The sequence below is a fragment of the Schistocerca cancellata genome, chromosome 1, assembly GCF_023864275.1.
Source record: "Schistocerca cancellata isolate TAMUIC-IGC-003103 chromosome 1, iqSchCanc2.1, whole genome shotgun sequence".
In the NCBI taxonomy this organism is placed as follows: Eukaryota; Metazoa; Arthropoda; class Insecta; order Orthoptera; family Acrididae; genus Schistocerca; species Schistocerca cancellata.
In genome coordinates this window covers 1,004,831,286-1,004,846,193 of record NC_064626.1, presented here as the reverse complement: position 1 = coordinate 1,004,846,193, position 14,908 = coordinate 1,004,831,286, and the positions used below count along the sequence as shown (strand labels likewise).

General features: G+C 36.8%; 1 protein-coding gene across 4 annotated transcripts in view; it reads left to right on the top strand.

The window, feature by feature from the left end:
- The window catches only part of LOC126088998 (mitochondrial proton/calcium exchanger protein), a 142,639-nt gene extending 137,971 nt beyond the window's left edge, over positions 1 to 4,668 (top strand). For 3 of the 4 annotated variants that reach the window (XM_049906876.1, XM_049906880.1, XM_049906879.1), the window contains exons 10-12: positions 399 to 613; positions 3,851 to 4,001; positions 4,084 to 4,668. In XM_049906876.1, the coding sequence (XP_049762833.1) occupies positions 399 to 613; positions 3,851 to 4,001; positions 4,084 to 4,347 (630 nt within the window). In that variant the 3' untranslated portion in view covers positions 4,348 to 4,668. The remainder of the gene's footprint in view (positions 1 to 398; positions 614 to 3,850; positions 4,002 to 4,083) is intronic. The other variant, XM_049906877.1, reaches the window with a different exon arrangement.
- The last annotated feature ends 10,240 nt before the right edge of the window (positions 4,669 to 14,908 follow it).

Below are 14,908 nucleotides of genomic sequence, written 5' to 3'. Positions count from 1 at the left end.
TGATAAAAAAGCCTCAGACTCTTACAACAAAATAAATAGCACCACAAAAAATGATAAATAAATAAACTGTTCACTTCTTGAAAGATGGCTTAATTGTTACCTGTAGCTTGACTGGTCTATGCATTTGCTCTGTGTTATTTGTGTACTCCAGTGCATCATACAGTATATTGTTTCAGGAGCATCAGGATTTAACAGTCTTGAGGCAGTTTGAATGCTTTTCTGTGTTTTAGGTATCTACGAACAGTTGTTTCTTGCAGTCTTTAACCATTTGTGCATTCTGTTGTGTAGCAATGACATTGTTTTGGTTACCTTACCTCTCAAGGTGCAATGATATACATTATGTAACTGTTGTTGTTGATGATGTTATCGTTATTATTTTGAGCTTTTTAAATTTCCAGGATGTCGATGAACTGCGACAAGTAGTAAAGTCAGCCCATGTGTCAAAAGCGGAGCTTAAAGAAACTAAAGCTGCAAAACGCCTTTTCAATAAAGTAAATAACATGATCAACAAAATGGACTGCGTGCTGCAGGAACTTGAACGTGAAGAACAACAACTCAAAAAAGACCTCGAAGCTAAAGAAGAGTTGGAGGAAAAGGAATCGAAACAAAAAACGTGAGTTGCAGGTTCAGTACTTTTTTGTTGTAGTCACCATAAATCAGATAATAAATGTAAATCTTAATATTTTTCATATTTTGCCTAGCCCTTTATAAAACAGACACTGTCAGAATAGTCTAAAATTTCTGTGACATTGAAATAGCTGTAAAACTATCAACTATGTTGTTTTAACAATCCTAATCTGAATGACAGTATTGTTCATTTATCCTGTAGGATCATAACAACACTCTTCTCTTAGAAACCTATGTGTGTACTAAAGATTGCCACTGTCCAGATTCAGCATGTTTTTTTCAAGTTTGCTGCTTTCAGTTGGGAAAATTGTACACAAATGTGGGTAATAACTGTCTCAAGTTGATAGTTTTATGCTTTATTCATAATAGTAATCTTTGAACTTGTTTGTGTGGCAACTATGTGGTGGTGATTCGTAGAAATAAATCCTACCTTCCTATCCTTTTTTTCTTGTTGTAGAATGTTTAAAACATTGTTGCTGTGGTCTCAAATTGTTCCCTGTTTGTGTTACCAGTTTCTTATTCTTGTAAATCTACTTATTCCATCTTTATTCTCAAAACTGGTACTCTTAAATTGTTCAAATGTATTTTCTGTATTTGATTTTGCACTGGAACTAACTTATTTATGCTTAAACTATGTAAATAGTAAATTGAAAAAGTACACCTGAAAATTGAAATCACAACTTAATTAATAAAATTTAAGACCCAGCAATACTAGAACAGCTAAAAAGAGAAGTTTGGTAGGTAGCAAAAGAAAGTCCTGGAATTAATGTATTCTGACTAATCTAAATTACAAACTGTTGTATTAATCAGGTTACCTTCCTTTCGGAAAGTGGATGTGCTTAGTGACTGTATGTGACTTCTAAATTATAGAGTGCAGCAATCAGATGTCGTTTTTAGATTTTATTATGCAAATCCGGATTTCTGCTAGTAACTAGCCATTCTTAATGCACTATTTTTTATTCTCAGTGCATGTAAGTTCCTGTTGTTTGGGCGTCAGTCACAGTTCTTTGAATACTACCATTCAAAGTATTCAATGAACTGTGACTGACGCCCAAACAACAGAAACTTACATGCACTGAGAATAAAAAATAGTGCATTAACAATGGCTAGTTACTAGCAGAAATCTGGATTTGCATAATAAAATCTAAAAAGGATGACTGATTGCTGCACTCTGTAATTTATAACTGTTGTCTTGACATAAAGTATCTGCCTAAAATGTTAACATTATACATGTTCAAAACTTAGGCTATTTATTGATTGTCTTGATTTTCATAATGCAAGGAGAAATTGTCACCATCGTCTTAATAGCACAGCTATGAAATTTAAATCTTCATTTTCACAAGTATTTGGCTGTTTCTTTCAAATATGTTGTGATTTCTGAGGTTGTGATTGTGGTAGCACCTGAGAACATGGCTCTGTTTTGCTGGATGCATATTGGATTTTGCGTATAGATGGACATGAGGGTGTTACAATGTTTGTTGCTTCCAAAACATACCATCTGCCCACCACACTCTCCTTGGCTATCTAGCACCAGCACCCCCTTTCATTACCATCATACACCACAGTGATTGTTGAACAATATTGCTGCAGGAAACATTTTAAGTCAATCCCTGCCTTATGTCACTAGTCCTTATCTAGATTTTTACTATCTCTTACATAAATGTATACTGTTGTTGGGTATTTGTCCAGTTTTAATGTCATTTCAAGTGGAGTCAGGCAAACTGCAGTTTAAACATGGTAGATGTTCATAAAAAGCAAAAGTATGCAGTATTGATTCCTTTTTTTGACAAATCAACACACTCCTGCCCTCACTCTTCAGAGTTCTCGGCCAAGGTGGTAAAAGCCCTTCCATAGTGCTGTGCCTCAAGAACTGCTAAACACGGACTGCAGTGTCCTTGTGGGGTGCAGGTCATATGTAACAAAACCAACTAATACATAAATAAAAAATTGCAATCACAATTCAATCCAGTTCTCAAACTTTCATTCTTCCCACAATGTAGCGACATATGTCCATATTATCTCCAGGACAGGTCTTGCCACTTTTATTTTATTCTTGTGATAACAATTACAGTCAGTTTAATATGATTCATTTTTTAGACATTTAATCCTGGATTAGTTTTCTTATTTTGTCTGTATGTCACCAAATTGCTTAAAGCTGATTAAAAGGTGTTAACATTTTTATGCGATATTCTGATATGTGAACAGTGACTGAATTTCTCGTTTGCAACACACTTGGTAAATAATTACAATCTCTAATAACCAAACAGAATATTGACTTGTGCCCAGAATCAAATAATGTTTTTTTGAAAAACAAAATTTCTTTCTCTTCAATATTACCTTCACTTAAAAAGCAGCATAAATGTTTGTATACGGTATACATACACATATGAGAACTTTTATTGCAAAACTTTTAAGATAAAACAAGTGTTTGTAAGATAATAGAATTTAATGCTATGTCCTCTTATGTTTCACAAAATTTAAGGAGAGCAGTAGATTGTTGTGATGACTACTCCGTAGTTTCTCATGTATCCCGTGTATTAGTGCTGTGCGAGACAGATGTCACGAGTGTACAAGAAAGATCGATACTGTATCGAGCGCCTTGGCGTATTAAGAAATCGGGAGCCTGTTGGAGCATGAGTATTGTTTGCCCAACCTACCCTTCTCCGCATTATCTCAATAGCCAAAGCTTCACCTGGGAGATGACCACTATATCAGTCTCTCAAACAACATAAAAAATGTCAACCTTAGCAGCTATAGTTCATTCGGCGAGAATAAGACAACCTTGTATTTTTCCAGTGACAAATTTGGGGGAAAACCTCATCTTATAATTGGGTAAAAAAAAACCTCTGTGTGTGTGTGTGTGTGTGTGTGTGTGTGTGTGTGTGTGTGTTTGGCAGGGGGGGGGGGGGGGGCAGCAGCTGGTTTACGCTCACTTTTATCTATGATTGTCTATGGAGTGAACCTTTGTATTGCACAGGTATACATTACTTTGTGTGAATCAATTTGTAATTCTCTAACTGCTTCTTGGGACCACAGTGGTTTCCAGTTCTTAATCTAAAAGTGCACTGTTTGAAAATAATAGAAACTAAGCAAGAAAATGGGGGGGTGGGGGCCTTAATGAGGCACAATGTTTTTCTGTGAAATGTTGTCACAGTTTTATATTCATAAAAGCTTGCATTTTTTTTAAACATTTGTGATATAATAAACTGTTCCTTTTCTCCAGGGAGCAGCTGGTAAGCATAGAAGAATTAATTAGTGCAATCAGGCAGATCCAGAAAGTTCCTGATGATTCATTTATTGAACAAATATCAGAAGTGTTAGCAAAAATTGATGCTGATCGTGATGGTTCACTTCGTGTAGATGATGTGCTTAAGGTTTGTAGAAGTTTCTTTAAAATTTGTCCTTTTGTGTTGGTTCCTGATGCAAAATAATGTAAAGATTGACCTTCTTTTTCAGGTGATTGAGTTAGTTGCTGCAGAAAATGTCAAGCTCAACAAAAAGCAGATAGATGAAATTGTAGAATTAATAAAGAAGGAAGAATTAATTGAATTGGAGGAGCAGATGGGGAAAGTGTTAGAGAAAGGTGCCACACGTCGCACAGCAACGCAGGCAGGTGAACCTTGTCCAGATAATGTGAATAAACAATCATGTGAAGCGCCTGCTGCTGCAGTCACAGCATCCAAAGCACCTGGCACAGATAAAAACTGTAAAAAGCTGTAGTATTTAAATTTAAATTTATTTTAATACTTGTAAGTATAATTTATTTTTTAATTTATACGATTCTTATTGTTGGAACAAGTGCAGTGTTCGGCTTTTCATATTATATTTTTTGTATAGATGTAAATAATTGTGTAAGATTTTTCTGTAACTCGGTGCAGTTCACTTTTAACGCTGTATGTCTCCACCAGATATTAATTACAAGAGTGTACCTGAGATAATAGTAAATATTAGAATGGGATCAAGTTCCATCAGCAAGTATTAATAGCTCCTCTGTGAGCACTATGTACCAAATGAACTTACATTAAATTTTTGTGGAAAGTATTTAATTTCAGTGCTATAATGTATTCAGTAATGAGTGCTGGCTAAAGTTGTTTAGTTATTCTTGTTTTAATTGAGTGAATACAGCTGCAGACTTTCACAAGTTGTAAACATTCCAGTCCATTAAGCTGATAATTTTCGGTATCTTACTTTCATTCTAACAGAACTTTGCTGGTGTAAGGAGCAGGTAAAATTTAATAAAAAGGTCACATGTGATGTATATATGGTATAACAGTTAATGTTTCTGCAATTTTTATTTACTTTGTAGATCAAAGGTGTGGTTTTTCCCCTAAATATACTATTGGCTCCCTGAACATAGGCAAAATAGCTTTGGTGGATACATCAGAGTATTTGTCTTGACAAATTTATGTATATGTAAATGTCATACTTGGAACAGGCTGAAAGAGGGCAGATATTTCTGTGTTACAACTCTAAAGATTTGTAACATTTTTTCATGCTAAAATGATTGCCTTATATCCTCCTTTAATTTTTGAACTGAAGTACTGAAAATCAAGGAAAGTATAATGAATTATTTTTTTTATGAAATACTAACTCCTTCCGAAACAAAAAATTGAATCAGAATCTTAAAACTTGAGACAATGGACCATTTTGAAAATACCACATGTGACATTACAAAGGATGTATAACTCTTTTACGTTTTGCATACCTTTGTACCTTATTTTGGTATCAGTAATGATCCAGTTGTGTGTTTAAGTAAATGGATTTTTTCTGATTTTTTAGATTACATACAACTTATTAAGGAAATGCTAATATACATAAAAATAAACAAAATATTACAGTGCACTACAATATTATTAGTTGTAATGGAAAAGTAACACTCTTCATTTTCTCAGCATTGTGTTCAAGGATTCACAGAGTGATACCAAGGCTGACCAGTACCTACCTTCAGAAAGCACAACACTGCCAGTAGAAATACTTCACAGATTGTCACTTGTGTCCTAGAATTTAAGTGATATGTCCATCCTCCCTCCTGTTATAATATTAACATTTTTTTAACTGAACTTTCTCTGTTGTACTAATCTAGGAATCACACACTGACATTACATACTTCTGCAGGCTTATCGATTTTATCACTCAAAAGGAATGTGGTTTTGTGGGTGCATATGAGGTTTGTATTATGTAATATTAAGTAGGGCAATTATGCTGTAGGAAAGGGGGTGTCTGTCGGGTTACTGTATTTACCAGATTGTACATTGTACTTACTTTGACATCTAAAGTTCCTGCTACAGTTTTCCAAGATGTGGGAAACTTCTTTTTATGAGAAGAATATGCAACGAAAAACAGAAACAACGAAAAAATCCAGTATGGAATGTAACAATATTATGAGAAGGAAAGTTGCTGCTCACCATATAGCGGAGATGGTGAGTCGCACATAGGCACAACAAAAAACTCTTTTTGTTGTGCCTATCTGCAACTCGGCATCTCTGCTATATGGTTAGTAGCAACTTCCCTTCTCACAACCAAAAACTGGTGTTTGCCAGGCAGTGGCAGAAGCAGGTGTAAATAGAAGGTGATGTGATTACTAGTTTTAGGAACCAGAGTTTGCTCAGTATGGATTATTACCAGTAAATTGGTTACTTCTACAATACATTTGTTGGGCACAAGAGTTTTGAGCACAATACCTGCAGAAATTTATCCTAAATCTCCAAAATTTTTCAAGGGAAGGAGTGACAAAATAAGCAGTACTCAGAAGTAACATCAGGTACAACAGAGAGAAGACTGAAGACCAAAACCCAAAACCAAGACCAAAAAATAAGATTTTTTTGCTTTACACGATTTCTCTAGAAAATTGGTGAGTTGACAAAGGACGATAGGAGGACCTCTAGTACCGACATCAGAAATTCAGTATCCATTGTTCACTTACATCCCCCCACCCCATCTCTCTCTCTCTCTCTCTCTCTCTCTCTCTCTCTCTCTCTCTCTCTCTCTCTCTCTCTCTCTCTCCCCCCTCCCTCTCCCCCTCCCCTCCCCCTCCCTCTCTCCCCCCTCCCCCTCCCTCTCTCCCCCCTCCCCCTCCCTCACTCCCCCCTCCCCCCCCCACACACACACACTTACTTACTCTTCTCACTCTTAAACTGTACTCCAGCTTTTGATTGACATATAAGTAACAATAACTGTGTCAAATATGTTTGCTTACAAAGCAGTTCAAAATTTGGAAAGATATATTTACTTATTTTTTCATCAGTAATATTGAAAGTCTGCAGTTTCTTTGATTTAGCTATGCTTCCAATTTTAAATTAAATTAGACGCATTTAATTTCTTCCTGCTTCTCTTTCCATTATAGTTTTAGCAGAAAATAAACATATATTAATGAAATGTTGCGAGAAGTGTGTGCAAAGAGATTAAAGAATGTTTAGACTTCAGGTAGAGAATAAGAAGCGAATTGAAAAGGGATATCTGTGAATAATGTCAAAAATGTACAATATTGTTATGAATTCAATGATTTGTTTATAAATGGTTTTCAGTTTAAATACACAATGTATTTCTCAGTGTCTAATTAAGAAAAAACCATGTAATTGTTTTAACATGTTGCAGCATAGACATGGAAAAAAGAAATACTAAGTGACAGATCAGTATAAATACATTCAGTCTGACATTCTTAACTGCGCTCACACTGTTACAAATGCAGATTCCTGTTCCTTTCCTGTAAGTGATAATAGAGTGAATGAATTATGGTGCACAAATATTATCACTTTCAGTAAGAATGTGAAGTGAATGAAACTAACAGCCATATTTAACTTTTATCCACAAAAAAGAAATAAATTTATTGTCCAATGCCAGTGTAATATAGTTAATCAATATATTGTGTTTGGTACATACAAAACTAAATATTTGTGGTGTTCAGGGTGCTCTTCATTAAAATACTGTGTAGTACTGATAAAATAAAAATGTCATAGCCACTTCCCTTCATTATAGTCAGAAGATTTCTTAGTGTATGTGTGTGTATTACCAAGTAAGTTTCACACAAATCTTGCATGGAAATCCAGAATTTTTTTACTTGTTGCCAATAATTATGGAGGTGGTATAAATTTTATCAAAATTTGAGACTAGTCAGTTTGTATGAAAATGTTTTACAACTGCAAAATGTAGTGCTAAGTTTTCAAAAAAATCATACTTCTGTATCATAGTTAATTTATATTTGTTAACGAGTGTCTGTACATATGTAATTGTTTTTTACTCAATCCATTCATTTTGTTTGTATACATCTGGTCATGTTAAGTGTACATGGAAGTTACTGCTTGTTCACAAAGTAATGAATGGTAACTGTGAATTCCACAGACATTAAGGTTGGCTTTCAATCACTGGCTATTAACATTAACACACACATGCAAAATCATCCATCTGTTCTGCTTGTATACATATGATGGCAGTGTATGGAACCTTGTAGGGCCAGAGTGGCGCACGTACCATAGGCAAGTTGGGTAGCTCCTAGTGGCTCCATTGTGCCACAGGACCAAATAACGTCCCATGGCATGAGCGGGTGGAACCACGTTTGAAATGGCCATTCCTGCCCTTGCCTCCCCCCCTCCCCCCTTATCCTCTGCAATATAATAAAAAAAATTTAAAGGAAGGAATGAAAGAAATTGGTTGATAATTGTCCTTTCGCTTGCAATGAAGACAGAATATTAGTAAAATTGCATTATTAGGAAATGTTATGCATGTACAAAATTGTTCATTGACTTTACCTTGCGTTATTTCTTTTTCTGTGTCCATCACTATATATATATACACACCCAGAACCTCCCACAGAAGAACCCCAAAAGTGCCCCACTTGTGACAGGATACTTTCCGGGACTGGATCAGACTCTGAATGTGGCTCTCCAGCAAGGATACGACTTCCTCAAATCCTGCCCTGAAATGAGATTCATCCTTCATGAAATCCTCCCCACTCCGCCAAGAGTGTCTTTCCACCATCCACCTAATCTTCGTAACCTCTTGGTTCATCCCCATGAAATCCCCAAACCACCTTCCCTACCCTCTGGCACCTACCCTTGTAACCGCCCCCGGTGTAAAACCTGTCCCATGCACCCTACCACCACCACCTACTCCAGTCCTGTAACCCGGAAGGTGAACACGATCAAAGGCAGAGCCATGTGTGAAAGCACCCACGTGATTTACCAACTGACCTGCCTACACTGTGAAGCCTTCTATGTGGGAATGACCAGCAACAAACTGTCCATTCGCATGAACGGACACAGGCAGAGAGTGTTTGTTGGTAATGAGGATCACCCTGTGGCTAAACATGCCTTGGTGCACAGCCAGCACATCTTGGCACAGTGTTACACAGTCCGGGTTATCTGGATACTTCCCCACTGACACCAACCTATCAGAACTCCGGATATAGGAACTTGCCTTTCAATATATCCTCTCTTCCCGTTACCCACCAGGCCTCAACCTCCGCTAATTTCAAATTGCAGCCTCTCGTACATCACCTGTCACTCAACAACATCTTTGCCTCTGTACTTCCACCTCAACTGACATCTCTGCCCAAACTCTTTGCCTTTACACATGTCTGCCTGTGTCTGTATGTGTGTGTGTGTGTGTGTGTGTGTGTGTGTGTGTGTGTGTGTGTGTATCCTCTCCCTTAAAACCCACATCCTTTCGTCTTACCCTCTCCTTCCCTCTTTCCTGGCGAAGCAACTGTGGGTTGCGAAAGCTTGAAATTTGTGTGTGTGTGTTTTTTTTATTGTGTCTATCTACCAGCGCTTTCTTGTTTGGTAAGTCACAGCATCTTTTAATGAAAGCTTCTCCTACTGTTAATTTTACAAAAATATGACCATAGACTTCTTTTCCTCCATTTAAATTGTAGTTGCAGGCAGACAACTCCAGGGAATACCAGCGACTCCCAATATAATGCAAAATATGAAATAATTTTTCTTGACTTGGTTCTATTTCACTTTAATAAAAATGCTTTACCCTGTCATTAAGTCTTCTCTTATTCAGAAAATACATATGATACAAAAGCCTCATAGCCCGTCATACTCAAAGCATTACAGCGTAACAAAACTTTTACATACAAGAGACTGAGACTGTATAAAAAAAAAAAAAAAAAAAAAAAAAAAAAAAAAAAAAAAACATATACAAATAATTGAATGAAAGTCCCTTCATTTGTCTGTGCCCCACTGCACATTCACAGTTAACGTCTTCGCCAATGCTTGTTATCGATCTGTGCTTCAATTTTATTTTTATTTTTTTTTAAATAAACATTAACTTTACGGTATCCTATGGGTCCTTTATCATGTGTCTACACAATTGCCCCCACACTGTATGTTGACATAGTATGGAGACATACTGTGTTGTTTTTGTATTTACATTTGCCAATAGGGGTCGATATGCCCTTTATTGTCGGCTTCTTTTTTTTAATTTAATGGAATGGATATGTCAGCTTATCCTATTAAAATATTATGTACATAATATGAGAGTCCATTACATATTTGAATTTAGTGCGCTAGCAATAATGTCCAGTTTGCTCCATTCTTGCTGCCGGGTTTCGCGCTGGTGCACTGGCTGATTTGGCAGCGAGAACTAGTTGCCAGTGGTCAACATGCTATATGCTACTGCTGCACGTGCGTGCACTCATTTTATTGATGTTGATGTTGATGTCACATTGAATGTCACACTTTCACCCAAGTGCCACTTATTGAAGAATTGCTGTGGCATTTGTCTTCATTCTGGGTGCAGTGAGTGTGTGCTTATTGTTCCATAATCCGATGCTGTGACAGAAGTTCTCCATTTTTACAGCCTGGGCATCATTACTACCTGTCATACTCGCATTTTCAGCGGAGAGAACCCTGACCAACAGCATCCATCAACGAGGTGAGTACCTGCTCGAACAACTATAGTTAACTTGTCCATGCATCAAGCATTGTGAGCCACAATATTCATAAGTTATTTCGTTGCACACGCATGTTCATGTCACCACACTTGACTGTACACTTTATGAAAGACACATATAACCGTCCAAAAAAGGGAGAGACAGCAGGAGAGAGAGAGAGAGAGAGAGAGAGAGAGAGAGAGGAGGAAAACAGAATATATGAACAACTTAAAAGTTTTCAAGTCATGAAAGCAGACATACCCAGCTTACAACAAGCATACCAAGAATTGCAAAATTTGTTAGCTAGTTTAACCACAGATGTACAAAATATGCGGATAGAGCAAATTAGCATAAAGGAAGATATTCAAAACATAACCGAGAGGGTAGAAAACAGAGAGATAGGAAATGTGGAAAAGTTACAGAATTGCCTCCGGAACATACTAAAAAGGTCATAGATAAAGTAGAAAAATGGATAGATGACAAGGAGAAACATATAGACGAAAAAATACAGACAGAAGTGATGCACAATTCGAGCAGTTCACTAAACTGGTCTGATTAATTATACAGAACAGGAAAGAGTAAATAACATGAGAATGGAGGACAATTATATACCTGCTTCTCATGTTTCACACGAAAATCCTCTGTTCACTGCCACTTATAATACAATTTGTGGGGTACAGACAGGAACTTGTAGTCTGCACAGCGAAATACTGAATGGTGTGGGGGCTGTGCCTACTGAATCTCCACTAATGATGGAGGAGAGTTTAATCAAACACTGCCAGTTTCAAACCTTCTCCACCGATAAGAAAAATATTCACCCAGTTGTATTCATAAAAAGTTTTCAAAACGTACTGCCCTGAGCATGGACCGAGAAACAAAAGATACAGTTTATTGTTTCACACATAGTAGGAGATGTTGCTCTATGGGCAACAGATGCAGCTGAAACTAGCTACACCTGTGAACAGTTTGAAAAAGCATTTCTAAACAAATACTGGTCACCCTGTATTCAGAAAAGACTTAGCAAAGAGGTATACAGTCCAGAGGCGTAGTGTCCTAAACAAGAAAGTCTAAGAAAGTATTTCGAAAAATATATTTTGAAAAACGTGATATTGGGACAAACCGATCTCAAATTGTTATGTGATCAAACTATTAAAATCCAGGCTTTCACACAATATTAGAGAGAAACTAATCCATGTAGCAGACAATGATTTGGATAACTTCTTGTCTGTCTTGGATTCGTTAGATCTAATGCAGGAAGACCTAAAGTTGCAAAGTAGCAATGTAAATGGTCGTGAGTAGAAAGAAAAGAACAATAATAGGCAAAATAGTTGGAGTAACTGTGGGAATTGTTTTAATGGGCGAAACCACAATGGTAAACCTATGAATGGAAATCAGTCATTTAACAGTCATCCAAACGATGACAAAGGTAATAACAATAGGCAGGCTTGGAGAAGTAGTCCACCTCAATAAAGACGAAAACGAAGATATGAGGAAAGATTTTGCCCAGGAGGTGGCAGTCAACAGCAGATGCGAGATGCAGGACCACAAGGGAAGAATAAGGTTGCAATGCCATGGTATCCAAGACATGACAATCAGAATAACACAGAGATATACTCAAACAGTAGGAACGAACATGGTCAAGCAGGAACTTCAAACAACCAGGCTTGGCAGAACCAGAATCAAAGTGTGAGAATAGTTGATGTGACAAATGAATCATCCTACATCAACCGATTCGTCAAACTAAAGACAGCTACAATTAGCTCTCAGTTGTTGGCCTTGGGATGGAGGGAGAGCTCTAAGGAGAGTAAGGAGAAACAGGATATAGTCAATATGTTAAGATATAACGATGGTTTTGGAGTGAAGGAGGAACTTTTAACTGAGAATAAGGGATGTAACCAAGCAGAAAGTGAGTTGATATAGGCTGTGGTTCAGGTTAAAGTTCTCAGCGTACCTGTCAATATCATAATTGATACAGGAGCTACAGTCAAGGTAATGAGTTATGATTTCTATAGGAAATTGTGCCAGTTGCATAAAGTGCCATTGTTGCCTGTTCAGTATTGCAAAGCATCGGGTGCTATTGGTGCCCAAGCACAGGTAGTTAGGAGCCAGGTACAGGTGGACGTATTTATGAGAAATGGGTCATTTAATTGCATGTTCCTAGGATTAGGAGCTTTTGAGGGAAAGGAATGCCTATACAGACCTCTCTCAAGGTATTTGCAGTTTAGAGAATGGGGAAGTTAGAGTGAAACTGGAATTGCTGCGCACTAAAGCTATACATGGAAAATATTGACACAAAGTTGACATAAAGTGTAACCTGCCAAACATACTGCACATGCAGCAGTGTTTTGGGGGGCGAAATCATAACCATCACAGTTGAGAGAACGTTAGTACCACAGAGCCCTGTCAATCAGTAAGTGATAAAGTAAAGGAATCCACATATCTGACACCAGAGCAACAATTACAGTTATCCCAGTTGTTAACGAAACATACAGAGGTATTCTCTGAGAGACCAGGGGTCATTAGAGGTTATACATACAATATTGCTGTGATACCACACAAAACATTTTGTAATGTTACTTACTCTATACCATGGTCGAAAAGGGAGGCAGTAAAACTAGAAATACGTAAGATGCTAGAATGGGGAATAATTGAGCTGTCAGTGTCACCTGACAGCAGCCCGTTGCTAGCAGTTACAAAAGATAGTGGAAAAATACGTCTGGTGTTAGATGCTTGTGACATAAATAAAATTATTCTCGCAGTAAGGACTAGACCAGAGAATTTGGAGGAACAGTTGCAAAAGTTCATTAAAGTATCTTTCCTCCATTGATTTGTGATTTTCATATTGGCAAATCCCTTTGACAGAACAGCCAAAAAAATATATAGCTTCTATTTTTGCTGATTGGAGTTCCCAGTTTAAAGTACTCCCATTCGGTTTAAATATGAGTGCTGGAGTATTCATAGCAGCTCTTGATTCAGTGTTAGGCCCAGAGTTACTTGATAGTCACCGTATTTGTAGAAGACATCTTAATTTCTAAAACAGTTAGAATCTCTGTTAACCCATATCTTTGCAATAACGAAAGATATTATAATTGTAGTTGATTTTAATGTTGACTTTCTTACAGATAACATGGGAAGAAATGATTTATCACATTTAATGAATTCTTTTTAACTTAACAGCACTGGTGGATTTTCCCACTAGAGTCACAGCTAATTCTACAAGTCGAATTGACATCACCTTCTTAGACAGCAGTAGAATTCTAAAATAACTGTAAAACGTATATTGAATGTGCTCTCAGACCATGATGGTCAACTACTTTCAATTGATGTTAGCCCTCTTTGTAAGAACAATTCCTGCAGTAAAACTTTCAGAGTAATTAACACACAGTCTATCAATAGCTTCTGTAATTCCCTACAAGAAGTAGACTGGGACCAGATTGAGCTCTTTGACAATGTTAATGACAAGTAAAATGCCTTGCTAAATGAATTTATCTGCCTATTCAAGGCGGCTTTCCTAAAAGGGCTGTCAAATCCAAACGCGAGACCTACTCTAATAAAAACTGGCTAACTTTGGACATTAAAATGTCTTGCAGAAGGAAAAGGAATCTGTATGCCTCTCTCAAATCCAGTTATAGTGTAGAAAAGGAAAAACATTACAAACTATACTGCTCTATCCTTAAAGAAGTTCTAAGAAGGGCAAAGAGTATTTCTATAAAATCAGAAATTGATGTCTCTAATAACAAAATTAAAACCATATGGGGCATAATAAAAAGGGAAACAGGTAAAATCCCTGCTGCAGAAAACACAATAGAAATGAAAACAAATGATACCATTCATGACAATGTTGAAATAACAACTGACATTTTTAACAACTACTTTCTGGCATCAGCAGTACAAACTGGAAAAGCATGTTCTGTTAATGAAGCCAAAAAGCTATTAATAAAAAAACCAAGAGGATTAGTGTCTCCTTTCACAGTACATGAAATTGAGAATATAATTAGAGAGATGAAGAGTAAGAATTCTGTTGGCATTGATGGTATCTCTTCAAGATTACTGAAGGAGTGCTATAAGCCGATAAGCAAAATGCTGTGCCACATATTCAATGAATCCAACCAGCACAGGATTGTTCCTGAGCGACTAAAGTATGCTATTGTCAAACCTCTCTTTAAAAAAGGCGGTAAAGCCGACATTACCAACTATAGGCCTATCTCCCTTTTAACAACCTTTTCTAAAATTCTTGAGAAATTGGTTCAGAAAAGACTTATTGAACACCTCATGCACTATAAGATATTAAACAGTAGCCAGTTCGGATTTCAACAGGGTGTATCAACAGAACAAGCCATTTTTTCCTTCACCCATCAAATCTTAGTCTTTTAATAATAAATTATCTCCTATTGGTATTTTCTGTGA